General features: G+C 52.2%; 1 protein-coding gene across 17 annotated transcripts in view; it reads left to right on the top strand.

Annotated features, from left to right (window-relative positions):
- Window positions 1-22,678, top strand: part of LOC100679002 (zinc finger protein rotund) — a 119,514-nt gene that overhangs the window by 61,145 nt on the left and 35,691 nt on the right. For 15 of the 17 annotated variants that reach the window (XM_016985806.3, XM_031931117.2, XM_016985807.3 and 12 more), the window contains one exon: window positions 7,036-7,387. In XM_016985806.3, coding sequence (XP_016841295.1) covers window positions 7,036-7,387 — 352 coding nt within the window. The remainder of the gene's footprint in view (window positions 1-7,035; window positions 7,388-22,678) is intronic. The other 2 variants (XM_016985817.3, XM_016985801.3) reach the window with 1 other exon arrangement.

The following is a 22,678-nucleotide window of genomic DNA, read 5'->3' as shown; positions in this document are numbered from 1 at the left end:
CTAAACGGTGCAAAAATTCGAGGACTGGCCGAAACCATGCGAAAAACTGCAGCCGGCCACGTGATCGCTGACTCCACCATTCGACAGACATTCATCGATCTCTCGGCGGCACTCAGCCGGCTCTATCTCTCGACCTACACTTGGCACCAACACACGAGCGAAGCTTGTGCGCCCTATGCAGCGAGGAGCGGAGTGGGAGAGCCAAGATACCGCGAGACTAGGCGAAACGCCTAGCGCTTCCGGATTTCCCGACTGCAGCGCTAACTGTCCTCCTCTCCGCATGCACACAGGCGCACACAGAGGCAGGTCCGTGTGTTATTCCAATCGATAGATACTCGTCCACACACAGGCGAAGACGCATTTTTCAGACGCACTAGGCTCGCGGCGCTTATCAGCCCGCGTTCGCTTTTCGCCCTCTTTTTTCGCGCGCTCGCCGAGCAAGAGAGTGTGTCGGCTGAACGCGCGGCCGTCTCTCCGCTGCACTGTGCGGCAAATCTTCTCTTAGTTAGCGACGCCACTCGCTGGCGCGCGCCCGCGCACGCACGATTTTCGCGCCCTTATCCGCCCCGACCAAGTGCCACCGCAAAGTGTTCAAGACTCCCGTCGCTCGTCGTGTGAAGTGAAGACGGAGTGCGTCCAGCCGTCCGTCCAGCGAGGCGGGCAGGGAAGACAGAGGCCGATTCACCGCCAGAAAACTCGCGAGTCCTCATCATCCGAGCGAACCGCATCCGGCACAGTTCGATAGGAATCTTCGATGCCCGGCGCGGCGGCGAACTTATGCAACTCGGTTACGGCCGGTCGCCGCTGCTTTCCCTAGTTTGGATCTTTTTCCTCTTGCACAAGCGACGACCCATTTTTCGCTCATCGCGACGCAGTAGTGCGCTAGCCGATGCTTCAAGATGTACGCGTCAGCGGAAAACCACGGCGCCTGGACGCCCCCGCCGCCAGCCGACTCGGCACCTCCTCCAGCGGTGCCGGTCCATCCTCCGGATCACCACCAGCTGGACCACCAGCAGCAGCAACAACAGCCTACGCATCAGGAGACTCATCCGCGCAACCATCACCCGGCCTACGCGCCGCCGACGTATCATCAGCCTCATCCCCATCACCATCACTTGCCGCCCCATCAGGTAATTAACGCCGTGTGAGAGAGAGAGAGAGAGAGAGAGAGAGAGAGAGAGAGAGAGAGAGAGAGAGAGAGAACAAGAGCAAGAGCGAGCCCTGCACCGGCCACTTCTCGCTCCCGCAGATAACGGACCCGGCTATAAGCGATCGATTTTGCTGCGACCGCGTACGTGCACACGCTGCACACACGCACGCACGGAATATTGCCTGCTGGCGCTGCTGCGCTACGGGGACTTTTTTCGATTTACCGCGGTGCGTAATTTCGTGCGGATCGGGCCGGGGGAGGGCTTGATGAGGATATGGGCTGCGGCAGTTGTTTGCTGGATTTTCCTAATTTGTTGCTGACGAGGTTAGCCTCCGCTGCATACGCGGCGTGAAATTTGATTTCGCCCTGCTGGACAGCGCCGTTAAGCCGCCCGTGCTCCTGTGAGAAAAATAGAAAAATTAAATTGCACATCCATCGATAGCGTCGATGAGCTGGTTCCGCTAGCAACGTATTCGCCTATTCATGCAGCCCCGCGCGCCTCGCAATGAAAGGATCATGCGACGAAGAAAAAGCGACTAATCCATTGTGCCGAGAAAACTCATTCTTCGTCCGGTGATCGAAGAGGAGGGAAAAGAACACGCGCGAACGCGGCTCGCCGTCTAGATATAAAAGCGTGTAGCAGCGCAGATGGCCCGATCGCCGCTGCGAGTACAATCAACGATAGATCGCGACGAGGGCCGCTCTCCTCACATATATACATACGAGTCGTCGCGGGAGAAAAAAAGTATCGCCGCGCACGCGATGCGCCTCTTTCTCTCTGAATAATAGAAAAGACTCACGACCACGCGATTACCTTCGAGCGTTACTTTTTACGACTCTCGATCGATGGAGCGAAAATTTTCCACGATAAAAACCTGTCGCATCCCCCGTGGCATTCCTCGCGAAGGCCGACCGGCCGCTGCGCGCGCACACACACGCGCACGCACGAGCGCGCGCGGGTACACAAGAGAGGCAGGTCCAGCTGCCTCGATCCAGCTCTCCGCGGTTTTGCATAATCCACGTGGAGAGACAGAGAGAAAAATGACACCGACGGCCCAGAAAGCGATAGCCCGGCTGAAACGACGACCGCACGCGTACGCGCGCGCGGGGCAGCCTGTCAAGCCTCTCTGTTATACTCGTGACGTGTGCGGCGTCGGCGTCGCGGTAAAAAACGAGCAGGGAATCCTCGGCAGAGGATCTCTTTTTCTCTGAATCGCGATAGGCCGCAGAGGATGCGCACGCCAAGGCTGGCGATGCTCCTTTTCTCGAAGTGGAGCTGATTTGCTTTTTATCCGAGCGGACCAGAATCGCTGCGCGAACTTGGGTTACCGGAGGTGTGCGGAGCTTAGAGAGGCGCCTCTTATTAGCTTACGGCACATTGTCCAAAGTACTATTTTTACTGCAATCGATTCGGATGCAACGGATCTCGCGTAATTAATTCGATTAATGTTCTGCAGCTCGCTGTTAAATGTCCGAATTCCCGAGTTTTTGTCGTTAAATAAATACGAGTCGGGTAATTGCAGGGCGTCAATCCAATTATTAATCTCGCAATCAATTAGCGGGAAATCGATGGAGCTTTTAATTCGAAAATAATGCCCGGCAGAAGCGGGTGAAAAAGAGCGGTCAACTTTTCTCGAATTATCGCTTGCGTAAGCAAACACTGCTGAGGCAGCGCGCCCGCTAGCGTTTGTTATTAAAAAGTCATTGTCGAGGCGTTCGGCGGCCGCTGGAACTCTTTCACGTACAACTGTCCATTAAAAGTCAATTACGAAGCATCGCGATAGCGAACGCTGCGAAGGGACAAATAAAAATGGAACGGGAGAAAGAACACGTATCGCTTTCTTCGCCGATAAATCAAGAGAAAAGCATACGCAGTATCGCGCCCGAGGCTAATTAAGCGCGGCAAGCTATTTTTCGCGCATCAGCGCGCTCGGCAGTTCGCGACAGCGAGCTGCAGAGAAAGAAAACCGGAAGCCCAGTCGTCCGGTAGCATTGGACGTGTAACGAGTCGGCCAAATTAAGGCCGACAATTACATAGAGCTCCGGCTAAATTCGCCACTCGAGCGCGCGCACCTTGCGTTAACGCGTAATTGGCGCTGAGCTTAAGTGGATTATTTATCGAAGCTGCTGATGTTGCACTTTTTTCCGAACATCACCGCAAAACACAGAGGAGTATCGACCTGCGGTTTACTATTCAAAGCCGGAGATTTCGGAATTCGATTGCGCTCGGCCTGGAAACTCGAAATCCACCCCCTTGGCTCCGAAAACCCACGCCCGGCCAGATCCCATCTATTTGCCAGCGGCAGCAGCGCCGTGTATCCATTTGTCTCTCTCTCTCTCTCTCTCTCTCTCTCTCTCTCTCTCTCTCTCTCTCTCTCTCTCTCTCTCTCTCTCTCTCTCTCTCTCTCTCTTAGCCACACACAGCCGCGCACGCGTCCCCCTGCGCGCGCTTGATGCATACGCGTACGTTCCGTCGTCGCTGGGTACACAGAGGGCTGCAGCAGCCCAGGTTTTCCCTTAATTCGAGTAAGGGCTGTGCACGTATAGCCAGCACAGCGGCAGCTAAGGCATTATAAGGCCCTCGGGTAAGGCTGTGCGGAGGGACTCGGAGCATTAGCCTCGACATGTGCACGCGCCCCGCCGCCGTCGCTCGGCCAAGGAGAACATGTGCGAGGGAGAGAGGACTGCCGGACTGCTGCATGCGTGGGCGGCAATAGAGGGGCTATCTCGAGCTCTGTATGTGCGTCTCGCAACGTTGCGAATAATTTCGCCTCTCGGTGTAACGAAAATTTCCGAGCGGCGCAATGCATTTTAAGTGACGGCTGCTTTTCTCTTGTTGTACTTGCTTGGCATTGCCGATATTCGGTGGAACGAAAATAAAGTCGACGCTATCGAAGTGAGATCAGCGGGAAAAGGGGTGGGGGAGGAGAGAAAAGAAAGGCCGGGGAGGAAGGAGCGATTACTTAAACTTACGATCACGCGCGTGTAGGCGAGCGCCCATATGGCCGGCGCAGGTGAGAGAGATCCACCGCGTCTCATCTCTCTTTGTGTGTACAGCAGCAGCAGCAGCAGCCGCGCGAGCGAGTACGCGAACCGTGCGTCGGCCCGGGGAAAGAACGACATGCGCCGCGGCGGCGAATAAAAGGGTTCTTCCTCCACTTCTCTTCTTTCGCTCGAAATGCTAACGATCCCTTCGAGTCGAACGGCTAAATGGAGAGCCGAGGGATCATCGCATGCAGATGTATGCGCGCAGCGGAGAGAGAGAGAGAGAGAGAAAAGGCCTTTTTACATCGGCTCCCGTTCTGCTATCGATCGCCGCGCGCCGTGTTTGTCTCGCAATGGGTCAAGTCGACGTCGCGGACGATAAGCTCGAACATAAGGTTAGTCGGCCCGAGCAAGAACGAGTTACACTCCCTCCATTTGCTGGGTCTTGAAACGCAGATTATCGCAAAAAGCAGCGCGCGCTAGTACTTAAGGGGGTAAAAGCTCGCCCGGGTCAGGAGGAATAAAGCACGTCGCGGTTTTTCCTCCTTCCGCGAGGAAATACACCGGCAGCATCCGGTCATGTAACTTGATATATTTTTCCATTATTAAGGACATTAAGCCGCAATGGCCTGCGGCCAGGCTATGATTCTTTCCAGCCGTTCTTCTCGGACGGCATTTCTCTCCTCCGCGCTCATTTTTTTCTCCCACGAGCCCGGCGCAGTCGGCGATAAATCAGTCGCGCGAAAAAAAAAAGAAGAAAAAAATATTCTCACGAAAACCCTAATTTCTCCGCGCAATTTTCCGCGCGACGTCTGCTGATAAAAATTTTGATTAATGGACCCGCGACGAGCTGCGATGCGGGCGCTGAGGTTGTAAACTGATCGCGCCGCAGCCTTGTACAGCGCACTGGATCGCGGAAGTGCGCGTAGATCAAAGCCGTAATTAAACGCTTAAGCGAGAGCTTTTTAATTTCTGCAGTCTTGTGCGCGCGGAATTCAAAACGAAAAACAAAGAAGCGCTGCGGTGACGTAAAATCAATCACTCGTTTTTTCAATGCCAAAAATCGCGCACACGCAATCTCCTCGGCCGACTTCCGCGTCGACGCGAAAGAGCCGGGTCTCGAGGTCGGCCCGACTGTCCTTATACGTGCATAATACCACTTTCGTCGGCGGGCGAAAGAAAAGGCGTCGAGGAGAGCCACTCGAGACCACTCCCGCTCGGGGAGTCGTTAAAAATCTCGCCAGTCGTCGGCCCCAGGTTAATCGCTCGCGAAGGTCTCGGCCTCTCGAAGAGCGTCGATCGCAGATAGTCGGCGGCCCCCTAATGATCAATCAACTGTTTGCTTTTTATCGGAAGCGAACTTTGCGCCCGCGCTTTTCTGTCTCTCAAGACGTCGTTACTCAGCTGCTACGATTAGAATAATATTAAAACGCCGAATCAGTTGGACTACTGTTTGCGAAAGCCAACGAGCTCCTCGAGAAAGAAAAGACCATCGGCGAGAGGAAAAAAGGGAGGCGAGTGGAGAAAATCACCGAACAGGCTTTCTCTCTCACGGGAATTAAGCGACTCGCGCAGGGATGATGCCCAGTGCTCGGTCCGATCGCTACACTTCAAGCCTTTCCCTCGTCCCCCCTCGAGCGCGGAATCGTTTTCTCTCCCGTGGGATAGGGCTTGGAAAAAAGCTCGCGAAAAAAAAACGAGGAGAGCGAGAGCGAGATGAAAGGGGTGACTGCGTCCGACTTTTGCAGCGAGAACCGAGAGCCGAGCGAGAGAGGAAACTTGAGAACCCTCTGCGACAATTTCAATTCTTTCGCTGCCGGCCGCTTTTGTTCCTTTTTCTTCTCGCCAGGGCTGTGGAGAGCTAAGATTCTTAAAACTTCAGAGCGGAGCGAGAGAGATTTTTCGATTTTAATTACAGTTTTAACATATTTTAATAAAATCCGGGACGACGGGACTCGTTCTTTTTCAGGTCTTACACGCTACGACGCGCCGCTTTTTCAGCCGAGAGAATTTTCCGACTGGATTTCCGGAGACTTAGCGCCGAGTCGCCGCGATAATTGGTTTCGAAATTTTTGCACTCGCGAAACTTTGGAAAAAGAGGAAAAAACTCCTGCGGATCGAGCGAGCAAAAAATTATTTGCATCGCTTGCCGTCCCTAATCCCCGAGCAAACTTTTATCCCCGCCTGCACGTGTACGTGTGTGCGCGCACTGTACGGTGCAGCGCGGCCGTTCTTTTCTCCCACACTCCTCTCTTTCGGAGCTACTCCGGCTCTTTTCGGCTCGTCTAACCCTTTCCGCGCGCGCCTGCCGCCCCCACACTCCGGCCTAATCCGGGGCGCGCGCCGCAAACACCTGTTCGACTCGCTCGCGAAACGGCTCTCTTGCGCTGCGCTACTCCCAAAGGCACAGGGGCCCTTCCTTTCCTTCTTTTTTGCCCCGGCTCTCTTTGCTTGCGATGCTCGCGCGAGAGAGGATCAGTCTCGCGAGATCCTCGAGTGGCGCCGGTGCCGCGAGGAGTTGCGCCTCATACGCGAAAGTGCGAAAACGAGTTTTCACTCAGGGGAGGAAACATGGAGCGGTGGTCGAGTTTGCGATTCAGTACGTGACATACCTTTGAGGGTTTTTTTGGCTGCACGTTTGTTGGCATGTTGCGAATGCGCTGCAGTCGATGTAATGTATATAGTCCGCGGAAAAACGCCTCGCTCTCTGTTTGGAAACTGTAGCGAGGCCTTTTTCCACGGTCGCATCCACACTCATGCGATGGCCGATCCCCTACACGCTATTCGAAACGAAAAATCACACACACACACACACACACACACACAATCACACGAATACAAGAAGCACGCCATCGCCCAGTGCCCGGGCAAGAGCACAGCATACCAACTAACCCCGGCAGTTCTTCTCGCAGATCTTCATGCACAAGAACGCGATGCAGATGCACGCGCGTGAACTCGGTGCGGCGGCTGGTGCCCTCGGCGGCGCGGGACGTCCCGGCTCCGGCGGTGTCGGAGGTGGCCTCGCCGGTCTCGGCGGTGGCCTCGGCGTGGGAGTCGGCCCCGGGGGCATGATCACCGGCAACGAGGTCAAGCCCCACCAGTGCCAGCAGTGCCTCAAGTCCTTCTCGAGCAATCACCAGCTGGTCCAGCATATCAGGGTGCACACCGGCGAGAAGCCCTACAAGTGCAGCTACTGCGACCGCAGGTTCAAGCAGCTCAGTCACGTCCAGCAGCACACGAGGCTACACACCGGTGAGTACACGCAACTCTTTCCAATTATTTTCCGCCGCGAGCCGCGCGCGCAAGAGTACAGTAACCAGCCGCGCTTTCCGAAAAAAAGTATACATCAACCCGGCGATAAGATTAGCATAAAAACATCCCCCCATAAAGCCCGAGGCCGCTGGAAAGTCATGATAAAGGCTGCGCCGCTGCAGCTTGCGTGCGCGAATGTCAGGGAAATACTTACTGATAAGTGATAACGCGCGCGTTGTGTTGTTGACCAGCTCCCGCGATATATCTCGTTATTTAGCTTAGGCTGGAGCGCGATAGTACGGCCAAGCTCGTTTTTTTCTCGGCCGGATTAAAAGCGAAAAGAATTTCATTAAGGGATGAGAGACTCGAGCGTAGTCACTCGGAAGGTATTAAGCACTCGGCCCCTTTTCTCCGCGAGAGATCCTCCTCTTTTTCGGCGAGTTAGCCTCGAGGCTCCACGCGAGGATCTCTTTCACCTGCAACGCGAAAGCTCTCAGTGGAAAAGCGGAGATTCAATTTCGCGCCGCGTGTATCCAGCGAAATCACGCGTGTCGCGCCGGAAAGCGGAGATTAAGCAAAACAAATTTTTCTTTAAAAGCCAGCGGCTACCCTCGAGGCAGCGCGCGCGCACGCGACCGGACCCTCGAGATCCCGCTCGCCCCTCGAGTATACAGAACCGCTGCAAGCAACGCGAAAGAAATTCACTTTGGCCGGCCTCGCGAGAATAAATAAAAAGGGAGCGCGAGAATTTCGAGTATTTAATCTGGCGAGTTAGCAAGATCCTTTCGTCGGATCGGGAGGTAAAGAGCGAGCTAGCTGCTCTCCTTTTTTCACTCGACCTTCGCGCAAAAGCAACTTTGTGTGTTTCTTCGACTGCCGACCTCGGCGTCGAGGAAAAGTTCGCGTAAAAAAGCAACAATAACGCACCCCGACAGTGTAAGTTTCCCTCGGAGCATCTCTCTTTAATTTTCGCAACCCTCGCCGTTGAGAGCGTTTCCGCTCCTAATCCTCCTTCTTTTCTCGCGTGTAATCGAAACGAATTCGCAGCCGAGCGTCATCATCAAACGCATCGGATGAATTTTAATGCTTTTTTAATAATCCCCATCCAGCGCCGTACGCGCCGGCCGGGCGAATGAAAAGAAAAAGGGTTGAGCCGCTCGTTGGCAGCAGCATTGATTTCGGCATGTGCGCGGCGCTCGGGGACCCGATCGAGCTGCCCTCGCTGGGGCATTAATAACCCACCCCGAAGAATTCCCCGAATTTTTTTTGTTCTTGCTCGTTCGCCGGATTATTATAGGCTGTCCGCTCGGGCTCGGCGCGCGGCGACTTGTCATTGCGAGAAAGAGAGCGAAAGGGTGCGCTTCGTGCGACTCTCTCGCCGCTGAGGGTAAACAAATGTCACTTCTTACGCGGCTCGCGTAATTGCTTTTTAATTTTGTGGCATTAGCGGCCTCGGAAAGAATGCGTAATTACACGCCGACGCGGCGGCTTAGAAACTGCTGTGTAGAAAATAGCTGTGTGCCAAATTTTAACAGCGCGAAGATCGATAATCTATCCGAGAGCAGTTCGCCCCTCGGCATCTTCGAAATCCGGCCTAGCAGGCGGAGCGAGAGTCCGAGTAGAGGCGCGATAAAAAAGAATATCGACCGAACATCTCCGGTTCGCGCGTCGCACGCAATCATACACAGGTATATCGAGCCGCGCCGAGGCGGGCGCATATAGGGAGAACCGCGAAATCAATTTCGCAGGGCATAGGCAGGCGATTCCAGGCGATTAGGGCTGACAATTACAGACTCTCTCTCTCTCTCTCTCTGTCTCTCTCTCTCTCTCTCTCTCTCTCTCTCTCTCTCTCTCTCTCTCTCTCCCTCTAATTCTGCCGCCGCGCTTTCCTTCGTTCCTATGTACCCCCCATCCTATAGAATATGCGAAGCTACGCGCTGCCCGCGTGTAAGCCGCAAGGTAAATGACCCAATTATTTAGACTTTCCGTTGTCGAAGCGCTGGACGCTGCTGAAACGTGCTATTTTCATTTTCAAGATCGTGATTTGTCAATTAAAATATACGCTCGCGCGTTCAAACATTGCGCTCGGCGGTGCGCGCAAACACGCGCTGTTTACACGCATATTTTTGTGGAATTAATTATACGAAATAACGATGCGAAATTAATTTCAATAATGGTTTAATTTAATCAAAGCCCGCTGTTCGCGTACCGATGCTTGCAAAAAGTGCTGTTTTTTTATCGTATTTAATCACATGTGCGTTACCCAGACTTTATTCGGAATGATTAAAATGTACAACGAATCACACGCAAACAGCTTTTACGTCGGATGGTTCGATTTTCGCGTCGAAATAATCCGCAGCGAAGTAATTGAATCACGTCGAATTATTGCAATATCAAGTAACCGAAGGCGTACTTCGGATCCGTTCCGGTGGAATCAATTTGAATGGATTAAATTCTTCGTTAAAAATTATTCACCGCGATATTGCGTACGAGCCGCTTTAAGATTCCCGCGCCTGAAAAGATTCGGATGATCGCGCATTATTGAAGCGCGCGTATCGCAGCAGCGAGAAAGCCTCCAAAACGCGCGTTTCGATTATTATTACACAAATGCAGCGCGCATTAATAATCAGCAGCCGAATGCCCGGCTATAACCGAGGCTATACGCGAACGAAACGAGCTACCTTGCCAGTCGGCTTTGCGCTCGGGTATTTACGCTCTTTCCGCATGCGATAGATATTTAAACAATGCATGCTTGTGTGCATACGCCGCGCAGTGCGTATGATTTAATCGGAAGCTAATGGAGGTGATTCGATTAATAATTGTTTTACAGCCGGTCGAATTTAGCGTTATAAATAATTCAGTTATCCAGTACACTCCTGCCCGGTACTCACCGCGGAGCACTTTATGTGCTACTGTGCGCGTGCAATTGTACTGGTCATTGTTAATTTTTCCCAGAAATCCATAATTAATCGCGAATCCGCGAACATCGCAATCGCGTTGTCCGATGAATGGTAAATCAACGACTTGATTAGGTGTCAATACTCGTTTGCGCAAACCGCATTCATGATCCTATCGCCGAACAGAAAAGAAGACGACGTAGTTTCCTTTCCCGCGCAATCCTTGCAAGCATGCTCCACCGCAATGAAATCTCGATTTGGCGCCGAATTCGGAAAATATTTATTTTGACTGCCCGACTGCACGATTTACTGCCCCCTAGTCCAAATGAGTGCGTACGTATGCAGGCGGCATGTTGTACGTTAAGCGTATACGTGGCGCTCATTTGTTACCGGACTAGAGTTGGACAGGGCGGAAAGGGGTGTTGTCTCGCTCTCGTAATTTAATGGGGGGTCGATTTTTCGGCTAATTTGAGGGCGATCCGTTGTTTTTCGTGACAAACGAGCATTGCTGGGAAACTGTACACGAGAAACAAACAATTAATTAGCGAATTCCCGTTTCTCATAGAAATTTCTGGAATAGCTCGACCGCGCGCCCTGCCCGACCCACTGTGTGGGTGGCTAACGCTAATAGAAACATGTTCTATTTCTGCATAGGATGCATTATAATCAACCTCGTAACCGTTTCGCTAATCAATAAGTAGTTAATACTCTGGCAATCATGGGGTTGCGTGTAAATGTTATAATAAATCTAGAATATGGTGGATAGTAAATCGAATCGTTCGTTTCGCATTTATTAGAGGAAAAGGTGACGCAGTATCGTGTGCTTTACGCGTTGTTTCAAATCAGCTACGACGATTGGAAGCCGGGCACGGTTTCGAAAGAATCAAATCCCTCGTCCGAGATAACAAGCCAACGAGCGATTTAAATATTTTAGGCGCCATTCCCCGCATATGTATTATCCCGAAAACAGCGCAATGCTGCATAGTCTGCTAATGCACGCATATATATCGAATAATCCCGGGCGATAAAGACAGAGCGTACTCGGGAGACCATCAGTGCAGCGGCGGCCAAACGAGAAAAGCACCGATGCGCATTCCCCCGCAACCTCCCGCCCGCCCCCTACCCCAACTAAACTGTCCATTATAATGTTTATACCCGGGCGGATATATAATTCATTAACCGAAATTCGCTGGCCGGGCTCGCCCCGATAGCGCGTGAAGTTACGCGCCCTCTCCCGCACACACACACACACACACATACGTGCACGCGCGCGCGCACGCATAATGAAACACTCGGTTTGCGAGTATGCGATATCGATAGCCGGTCAATATATATATAGCCTCTCTCTCTCTCACCCTCGTTCGAGCCTAGACAAATACAATCCTGCCCGCGCTGCTGCATCCAGCCTCGCACTCTCTCTCTCTCTCTCTCCTCTTATTTCCCGCGCTGCATCTCGTTTCCCGCGCGTCGACCAATCGCCGCGTCGGAAGCCATCCCCACCGCTACGCCGACTGCAGTGAACCGGAGAGGGGGAGCGCTGCGCGCATTATATAAAGGGGACCGCCGGAGAAAAAGCGCGGGAATTTTTAAACTTCGCTGCGGCCGGCGCCACGATCGCTCAATAATGGAAGTCGCGCCTGCGCACAGACCGGTTCGTGCGTCCCTGTCACATGCGTGCGTATAGGCGTCGGGGAACGTTCAGCCAGCCAAGATCGTCCCCTGCTTGGACGCGAAACTCAATTTTCGAGGAGCTGCTGCGAAATTCCAAATTCACGCGCTTGACGGGCGGAAAAATTCCACCTCTGCAGCGCGATGCGTTCCAGACCGGAGACGGGAGGTAAATGACAGGGGAGGGGGACGGCGGGGGCGGAGGATGATGATGACGGACGCACTGCAATCATCGAGCCGCGAATGACGTTTAACGCGCTCGGATGCGCTTTGTAATTACGCGCACGTACGAGGAGGACGGAAAAATCCGACGGGAGATGGTTATTGGTTTGGAAATGATGACTACGACGCCGATGATGATGACGCTCATGGCGGCGACGGCCGTAACGAGTTTCCAGGACATTTTTGCAATATATTTGCAGAGCCGTGCTATCGTTAATTATTATTTACGGAATGGTGAGCAAACGTACGTGACGGTCAAAAGGTTGTCGCGCGCGATGTGCATATCGCAAACATAAACGTGGCATCAAATATTCTGCTCTCTGCGATCCGCGGGCAGATTGTGTCAATAAAAATCCATCGAAATACAGGCGCAAGTTGAAGAGCGGCATAATACGACGCACGTTTGTATTACGCGACATCAATCCGGCTATACGGCAGTGGGAAAACGCGATCGAACCATAAAACTAAAATTTATCACGCTTTTTACGGTAATGCCGATGATTATATAGTCCATGAGCAATGAAAGCCAACGGCCGCGACAGCCGGAGAGGCAAAAGCCGCCGATGCAAGTTTGATTACAGCGACGTGGGGAAATATCATTATGCGCATCGGAAAAAGGGTAGAGAGGAAAAATCGAGCAGCCGTTCTCTTCCATCCTTGACCCAACTCTCTTCCCGCTCGCGCTGTTATTACCCCTTTCGACTGAGGGGTGGGCCGCTTGAAAAAAGCCTCACGTTCTCGCCGCGAAATTGACCGGACAATTTTAAAGCCCAGTTAATGCTGAGAAAAATTGCCGTTTCGTTGTCGCATGAATAAAAATTACAGCGCGAGCCAGCGAGATGGGGCCGTGAAAAAGTTGATGATAGAGGAGGGCGCGACTTTATAGCTACTACGTACTTACTACTGTTATTAATGCTTAAAACGAGAAAAAAATGCGACGCGAAACCAGAGGCGTAAGCAAATTGGCTCCCCGTAGAGGGGGATGGAAATGCGGAGTAGCGGCAGTCACTCGGCTTTTAATTCGCTAATTTTCCAGACTTAAGAATTCATGCTTACCTGCAGCGCAGCAGCTGGAGAAAAGAAAAATCAAAGCAAAACGTCCAGTCATCTCTCGCGTCCACGGCCACGGCGCGCAGTTAAAAAGACGTCGGGGCGAAGCTTTGCGCGCGTTACTTCCTTCCTGCAGTCTTTTTTTGCCCTTTTTATCGCGCTCTCTCGCGCAAATGGTGCGGAATTAAAGATTAAACAAAGTGGAAACCCGTGACGTTTTCAGCCGCCACTTGTCGGCGGCCCTTCGCGAGCAAAAGGAACGGCGATCTGCTTATCCCCGCTTCCGCAGCTTCTTTATGCCGCCTTTCTCGCTCTCCTTCGGGGAAGCGGGAGTCGCGCGGAGAATGAATAAGAAAGAATATTGCAGGAGACGCGGAGTCTCTTTCTCGGTTTTCACCTCGTTGCGAATTCTTTCGAGAGCAATCCAGTCGCGTTTTCTACTTTACGAGATAGGAAACGACGCCGGAGAGAGAGATATTTATCAGATTGATTTATTTTAATAAGTCCCGTTGACAATTTTCCCTCAAGTTTTATCTCTCTCTCTCTCTCTCTCTCTCTCTCTCTCTCTCTCTCTCTCACTCGCGATATCTATCTAATGAATTAATTGCGACACGCTCGCAGCGTGTGTCCGGGCTCTCCCGATTCGATTCTACATTGCTGCATTAATCGGCCCACGAAACGCGCTCTCGAGAGAGATAAAGGAGGATCCTCTCGTAAAAAGGAGCGCTTCCCGTCTCGCGTATCCTAATATCCATCCGCCGCGGAGCGAGTGCACGCACTAAATCAACACGAGTGTACACGACACGCACTTCATTATACACACACGAAGCCGGTGAGCGCGAGAGCTAATAAAGGGTCTCGGCACTCGACTCGCGCGCTGCACACGCATTACGCAACGACGCATCGTCGAGACGCTGAAAAAGAAGCAGTACACGCCAGGATGGAAATTAGTCTGACTACACAGCGCACATGGCGCGCGCATAGACGCATCAGCGCTGGCTATTTAACCTAGTCATGCCGTATGTGCCCATTCTCTGCTCAACCCTTTTTCCCTTCCTTCCGTGAGGGTTAATTTGAATAGAGTCCGAACGGCGCCAGGAATCCGCCTACGACTGCGGGCCTCCTTTTTTTCCCTCGCCGTTTCTGGCGTTTTTTTTTTTCGGCGCAGGACAAACACGGGGGCGAGGGCGCATCGTCCGCTTCCTTTGTGCCGGGCTCAGTTCAGTTTCAAATTAGGCGCCCGGCTTAGATTTTTTCATCGCGAGCCGGAGAAAAAATTCGGGCGATGACGCGTCGATTCTCGTTTCATCAGCCGGGACCCCGGACTCTTTGTTGTACAGTACTGCGCGGTTGCATCATTTTTTTCTCCCGTCGCGCGCGAATCCAATGAGAGAAAAACACGACGGGCCGCTATCTCTGGCCGCTCGCGAGGGAACTAATAATAAATTCGCGCGAGTATCGATCGCCAGCAGAAACTTCGCCGGCCGTCACAAGCCACTATCGCGCGTCTCGCGCGATTTCTCTCCCCGCCCCGTTCCGCGCTCGCGCGCAGTGATATTGTTGCCATGAGGACGAGGCGCTTTTTTTCGGCACAGCCTCGCCTTATCTTATCGCCGCCGATGCAGCGCCGAGCGCTCCGAGTGTGTGTACGCGCTCGGCGAGATGCAGCTGGCGGGAAAGTGACACAATCGCGGCGCGCGAGTCTCTTTTTTCGTATCGCCAGAAGAAACGAGTGTCGGTTTTAAAACTCCGAGTTCCCTCGCGGTACGCACAGCCGAATTGCGCCAAAGATAAACGAGTCGAAGTCGCGGACGTCAGCGAAAAGTCCCGACATCCGCTCTGGCGCGAAGCGTGAAATCGGACCTTCGGAGCGTCGACTTGCGTGTATATTCGGTGTACACATTCGCGGCTCCGAGGCCGCGAAGAACAAACACGAGCAACTTATGAATCGCGCGCTCTCGCGTCTTTATGATCTCTCGCTCGACTCGCCGAAGGTCTCATTTCTCATTTTTTCCTCATCTCATCTGGCGCTCGTTCTCTTGCCGAATGCAAGGTCTCGCTGCGCGATAAAATATGCATCGGCAGGCGGCGCTCTTGCAGCGAAAAGCTCCGATTAGTAATCGGTGGGAGAGAGCGGAGCTCTAGGATTTTCTGAGCGATCCACTTTCCCGCCCGGACGAGAGGCGCACGCACACGCATCCTCCCTCTCTCCTTATAATTTCTCGGGCCCGCCGGTTTCCGCGATGCTTATCTCCGCCGCTCGTCCTGGAAGGCGCGCCTGCAGGAAATAAAGAACGACTCGGGCACGCCTGCGTAAGGAGGGTATGACCGGTGCAGCGCGTGCGCGCGATGAATGTCCGTTTGATTCTCCAAGCAGGCAGGTTCGGCCCCGCAGCTGAGTATAACGCAATTGAAGTTGGGATCGCATCGCGCAGGGCGGAAAAACTCGCCGGTTTATCGAGTTTCTTCCTCGTGATTGATGAATCATTGTGTTTCGCCCAGAGTGATACGCTAATATCGCGCGATGCTGCCTCGGGCGGGCTTTCCCTTTGTGCCGCGTCCGTCGATTATCGAGCAGATCTGCGAGTGCGGTAAACTTCGAACTCTCGCGCGAGAAGAAAGGCCGCGCGAGTGTCAATCATCGATTAACGACCGATAAACCGCAGCGGCAGCCGTTAAAAGTCCCGGCCGGCTCCGAAAAAACGCGCGGCGGAATAGACACGCAGCCGACATTGATAACGCTCTCACACGTATACGCTCGCGGCGTTTATTTCTGCCTCGCTCGCGCGCGCTCGTCTAGTCCATATTTATGGCACTCGTTATTCGCACGGTGTAAACATAACCACGAGCGCCGCCGGTCCCGTGTAGCCCGCGAATCTCATATGCATATACATCCCACGTGTGTATATAATTATACGCGTTTCTATACACATACAGTCGTGTATGCAAAGGAAGAGCGAGGCTACATGCATTATAGCCTCGATGCATTGCGCCGCCGCCGCCGCCGAGCGCATTTCATTAGATTAAAATGTGAAGTGGAGTGCCATCCGGGCGACTTTCTAATCGACTTGGTCTCGCGAGGCTTCCGCGTGTGTGTGTGTGGCTCTCGCGGCCGCGTCTTTTATCTGCGCTAGCCGGCCGCCTCAGCCGGTCAGTAGGTTAAGCACATACACATGCTTGCGCGCGTAGCCTTCGATTCGCACTCGAAAACTCGAATCGATTGTGATCCGCGAAATCAGGGCATCGCCTAATGCGGATTTTATGTAAGCGCCCAGACTCGCACGAGGAAATTGAATATGCGAGATTGCGTTTGACAGTTATAACGGCTAATAATTAAGGATTATAATACACTGGGGATTTCAATTCTCGCATGTAAAACCAACACTCGGCTGCGCACACGGCCCCACGTAACGGTACCTAAATTAAAATTTTTAATGACACCGAGCAAATTCCTCATACCGGCGTTTATTATCCGGCGCGTGACGCGTCACATGCCTTATTCCTCTCGCGCGATTTTTCCACGCCTCGAAAAACTGAGCAAAGAGACTCGCGCTGCAACGATACCCCCGAGCGCGAAAGCGTGTAAACGCACGCCGTGTGTGCTCTTCTCCTTTCCCTCTCTCGCTCCGCAAGGGTCAGGGCTGTGGCTCACTCGCGCGCACACACACACGGTCGCAAAAGGAAAAACACTTATCGCGCGCGGCGAGTGCAGCGAGATTTATACGCGCGGCGCTTTTATCACCCGTTCCGCTGTTAAGGCCCGCACCACGGCGAGAATATTGAGCGCGCTCGAGAGCCGGCCGGGGCAGTAAAATAAGATATAGATTTCCATCTCTAGGTGGACTTTCTACCCGCGGCGTGTGTGGGAGTAGTTCTTTCTTTCACCCGCGCGCCTATACCTATATCCATACGTGCAGTTGGCTCGCGGCCTTTCTTTTGCTTCTTCCGCGCAGCTCCGTGCTAAAGTCCCAGCAGCGGTAAACGACGTCGGTTAGGAAAAATGCAACGCGCGATCTCGTCTATTGCGTGAATATCGATAGCTCATTGAATTATTAGCGGTCGGCCGCGCAGTTTCAAAGTTTATCTCCGCGGGCGAGCGGCACCGGCTCGACCGGAAAAATTCCCCGAGCAGCTTTATCACCCACATCGGCATATTACTCGCGAGGGTCGTAACGTTAAATAACAAACAGCGCCCGCGAAAGTAAGTTATTATTAATTAAACGAGAGTACACGGGCTAGAGATAGCAGATAGCCGCCGCGAGCGAAATGGTTTCTCCGCGAGCGACTTTTGGCGGCGGCGCGGATTATGCGCGTCTGCGGCGTTACGCTCTAGCTGCGCCACGCGCACGAGCAAAAGGACCGAGGCAAATGTGGGCCGGAGGCTGCGAGACGTGTCTGCGGACACGGACACCGATGATAAATTCCGGAGAATTAATTATGTTTATTTTGCGGCCGCGCGATTTTTCGCGCGTCGACTTTTTGCCGCTCCAGTTTCAGCCTGTTGAGCGACCAGCCGGGCATTAGGGGCAGCTATTTTTTATTCGACTCCGCCGGGAATACATGCAGCCGATAGCGTCATACTTTTCGCGAGCGCTTTAACGCATTAAGTCCAATTACGTTATCTCGATGCGCGGCGGGACACGGCAATAAATAAACGAGTTTGCGAGAATTTTAATTCCGAAAAAATGAATTCCACTACTAGGAGTCACCGCTGCAGGTTATGCAAATTCGAGAATTCGGCCGTCCCGCGAATGTGGAGCACAGCTCGATCGCCCGTACACTCGGAGTTACGCCGAATCGAAGGCGAATGAGAAAAACAATGCGGGCGCGTATAACCTTAAATCACGTAAACGTCCCCCTCGCGATCGATCGGCCGCGCGCGAGCGAAAGAAGCAAATAAGGCGAGCCCTCGCGAGGATAGTCGGTCGCGCGCGGCTCTCATAACGAATGCCCGGGAAAAAGGACCCGAAGGTTATGTCTCTTCATCGGGCGGCAAGGTCGCGGCTATTGTGCACGTAAGAATATACGGAATAAGGATGAGCTCGAAAGAGAAGGGGGCAGCTCTCTGTTTTATCGTGCGCAGGAAAAACGGGCCGATGATCAATCTCAAAAGGAGGCGAAACGAAGACACCCACAGAGCGAGAGAGAGAGAGCGAGAGAGAGAGAGAGAGAGAGAGAGAGAGAGAGAGCGGGAGAGGAACGCGCACGCGGACGTCAGTAGCAGTGATGGATCCTCGCATTATTACGTGTTCTCCCGGCGATTCTCTTGTGTATTATACGTCCGTTTCGTGTAGCCGTGAATTTAGAGGCGCGCGAGCGCGCGCCGCAACTGTGTTCTCTTAATTAACCTTCTTCGCTTTTCTCTCTTTTCTCTATCGCGCGCTCCTCGTCGCTCCTTATAAATACATTCGCCCGTAATGATTTACACGCCGTGGGCTTGATGCATGCGAGGACCCGCGATTTATAGGGCTTCCCCAGCGAGCGAGCGGGCGATTTAATATTTATGTAATACCTGTGGAAAGCAGCTTTCGATCGCGCTATTTTCGATTCGACGCGAGTGATGAATGATTTTCTGAAATTTCGCGAGCGACAACATAGAATAAACTTTGCGGCGTTCACGTGTCTACGGTGCAAGCTATATGGAGTTCCGCATTTTCATATTCATGCCCGGATTATTATTTTGCGCATACGTATCGAAAACTCGTAGTTGAGCGGAGTTTAGTTTCGATAAACGTTTCTCCCAGTTTTTTCCCAGAACCGAGTCATCCTCGAATAATTAAGCTATTCGATGGCGCGCTTTAGCCCGAATTGATAAGCGGCCTGATAACGGAGCTAGAAAAAAATTACGTAAGACGCGCGCGATAAGCACGCACTTGAATCGCTTTCAGTTGTACAATAAAAGACTCGACGAGGATGCGTCAGAAAAATAAGTCGTTGTGGTATCATCAAATAAAATATCGCGCTCGAAACAGGCGGTTGATGAAAAGTAACCGAAGCAGCATCGTGCGCTGCTATAACCGCGGCGATATCGCCGTCGTCTCTGCTACTAGCGCACGACCTCGCGCGCGATATTAATCTCTGATAAACGCCCGCGAGCGCGACCAGACAAATGGCTCGCGAGGAAAAATCGTAAAAAGATCCCCGCGTGAAATATACCTCCCCCAGTCGCGATTCTACGCGAACATTCATTCTGAGACATTAATTTTTACTTCCCCCTTTTTTCACCCCGTTCGCTCGTTCTCTCTTACTCATCGGGAAAAAGAGAGCGAGAGACCCCCGTGACTGCCTAATGACCCGAAATCGACTTCGTCCTGGTCGCTCTCGGGCACTTTCTCATCCCCGCCGCTCTGATGTCTTCTTTTTCGGGGGGAAAGGGTTGGGGCGCCTCGATCTTTACAACGTGTCGGCGAATTTCACGGAAAAAGTTAGTTGTTATTCTATTCTCTCCTCACCCCGCGGTGAAGACGTCCTCCGCGTTAAGTGACGAAAAATCCAATGAGCCACTGTAACGACTCAACGAAACGACTGCACGAGGGCAGAAGGGGTTGCGAGAGCGTCGACTTCGATCGTTACACGATCACGTTGATGGGGGACGAGAACACATTTCATGGCTCTATTATTTTTTCTTGAATTCCCGCGGAATACTTTTGATTTTTTTCGTCCTCTTGAATGTATCATTGTAGATGTCAGACAACAGTAGCGCCTCGAGCTATACAAGCGTAGAAAAAACGCGTAACAATTGAATTCAAAGAAAAAAAGTCACGAACACACTCTCAAAGAAGACACGGCCGCCGTCAAGTTTCGGGTTGCCATCATCGTCATCGTTGATCCACCCTCCGCACAATAAAGACTCGACTTTTTATCCCCCCTTCTCAAGCTAGTTCCTTCGCCTCGTCTTTTTTCCCCTGACCCTCTTCCTCCGCTCGTACCCCTTTCCCGCGGCTGCGGCACACCTCAGGACAAAGCGCGGAGGCCTCACAATGGGTCTCATCAGGGATCGGGAATAAATTACTTGGAGCGCGCGGCGCGGCGCGAGTCGGAAGAAAAATGATCGAGGTCTGTCTGTCTCCAGGCATGTTACACGGAGACGATCTCACTCCTAACGACCCTGTGCGCGGATGTTCGCGCCTTCTTTCCCGCGACCATCTGCGTACACGTTGCCTTTTCTCTCGCGACCGAGCAAAAAAGAGCTCCGCTTTCGTCTTGCCTCGGCGAGCGTTGAATTTTGTTTAGTTGACGTCGCAACCGAGACCGCTTCGAGTTCTGTTTGTTTCCAGCTAATCTCGTCCGCGAGGTCAGAGTTTAATTAGACGCAGCGATATGTGCAGTAAGTGCGGCAAAAGTCCACATTAGTACGCTCAATCGCGCGAGATTCGCGGGATTTTTCATACGTCCTCCACGACAGATAGCGCGAGTAATTTTCTCCGACGTGCGGCGCCTAATAAAAGATGAATCGGTTATTTAACCCGAATCGCACTGCCGCGAGCACAACATCGTCGACAAACCGTATAACTCATAAAGCTCCGGGCGCATTAACCTAAATTATTCAATAACTAATTTACACCGCTCTCATGCTCGCAGTTGAATAAATCAACACACAGCGGCTGCACCGGCATTCGAATGTCCATCGGCAATAACGAGCCGGCGCGCTGCGCACTGCAATCTTCTCACCTGAAATGCCGCAAAAAGGCCAACAGCCTCGATTTATGCCCCCGAACCTGCTCCTCCGTAAACACACGGCTCTCTTGCGATTTCTTATTATTACACTCGACGCCTTCTTCTCACCCTCGAGAGAGCGAGAGCACTCGAGATCCATCCGATCGATCGCCCGCGAAAATTTCGAATTAAAAGGTTCATCGCCCTTCCGATGCAGTGCGCGAGTGAGAGGGAGAGAGAGAGAGAGAGAGAGAGAGAGAGAGAGAGAGAGAGAGCGAGAGAGAGAGAGAGAGAGAGAGAGAAGGAGCTTGGCAGTGCATGTGCTCGGCGCACGCGTTGCATCGCCTCCTCCTACACACGAGGGCAGCAGCAGCAGGAAGGAAGCCCGAGGCTCGAGAGCTAGAGAGGGAAGGGTTACCATAGCCCCCGGGGTCAGCGACCACGCGCTAGCAGAGCCAGCCGGCTTCTATGGCATACGTGCGTTCTACGCGCAAATTCACGAGCTTCTTCGGCTTTGCGTACTTTTATTCGACTCGCCCGCCTGTTGTGCGCGTTTTTCCAAGCTCATTCGATTTAGACGCGGCTTTGCTAAGATATTTCCGCGCGCAGAATGTGGAATTAGAGATAGCTGAATAATCCTGACGGACGGACAGTGCGGAATAATTGCGCTAAATAATCATCTCGGATGGATAATGCAGCCCAAATTGCTGTATTATATGATTAGAATACTATACCGCCTATAGTTTTGACATAATAACGCAGCGCTGCGTTCGACGGCAACGAGCACTTTGGTATAATTATACCGTTTGATAGGTGAAATGAAACGATGAAAAAAGCCGAGGTAGATCGCGAAAGGGGTAAGGAAGAAGCGGGCGATAAAGCGAGTAGGCGGCATCGGCCATTATACGAGAGCAAAAAAACATCAGGTAGGAAAAAAGCGAAGGAGAGAATGAAAAAAAGGGCTCAAGCAGGTGGAACGAGGCGAGGGAGTCAGAGCCATATGCTTATAAAGAAGCGATACCCACCCGCTACCTGCCTGCGGTGTGTATCCAACTATACTTCGAACTGCACACGGCTGCCTCTCGTCGTCGTCGCATCTCACCGGAAGTCTGGCTGTGTATCGCCGAAAAATCTCCCGATACCCCTCTTCTCCTGACTTTTTTTCTATATGGGCACAATTTGTATGCTAACTCGAGGCTCGGAGTTACTCCTTTTTTTCACGGCTATCTGCGCTCGCGTCGTCACGTTTTAATTTATTTTTAGCCCTCGAGTGTGATTTATCGGTAGCGAGTATTGGAAACGCATTATCGCAAGCATAAATTAGTCACTGAGAGTTACGAATCATATTATTGTTTATTAATGAGAAATTCGCAAACGCGTACATTAGTTTGAAAATTGATCGTTAAATGATCGTAATAATACGCGCCGCCGTGAATTCGATGTAGCGCGCGCACTCTGTTTTTTAATTGAAGACGAAAATAAACGCAGTTGTTTGTTATTCAAAAGTTGGAATCAATGATTGCCCGTTCCACGAGCAATGAAAATAGAATCGAAACCGAAGAGTACATAGTTTGAGCGTGTGCATCCCCGGCTTGTCGTGAAAAAGTAAACAACCGGCCAAAAATTTATACTCGGTCGTGTCGCCAAATTTTTAACGCGAAATTCAATAACACCGCTCGCGTACGCAGGAAATACACGAAGTACGAATTCATGCATTTTCAAAGAACTATTGATTCAAACCGAGCCCCTGTCGTGGCGGGCAAGTATCGACCGATAAATTTTTTGAATTTCATAAAAT

The sequence above is a fragment of the Nasonia vitripennis genome, chromosome 5 (genome assembly GCF_009193385.2).
Source record: "Nasonia vitripennis strain AsymCx chromosome 5, Nvit_psr_1.1, whole genome shotgun sequence".
Classification (NCBI taxonomy): domain Eukaryota; kingdom Metazoa; phylum Arthropoda; class Insecta; order Hymenoptera; family Pteromalidae; genus Nasonia; species Nasonia vitripennis.
Note: the sequence above shows the minus strand (reverse complement) of the source record. Positions and strands in the feature narration are given on the sequence as shown.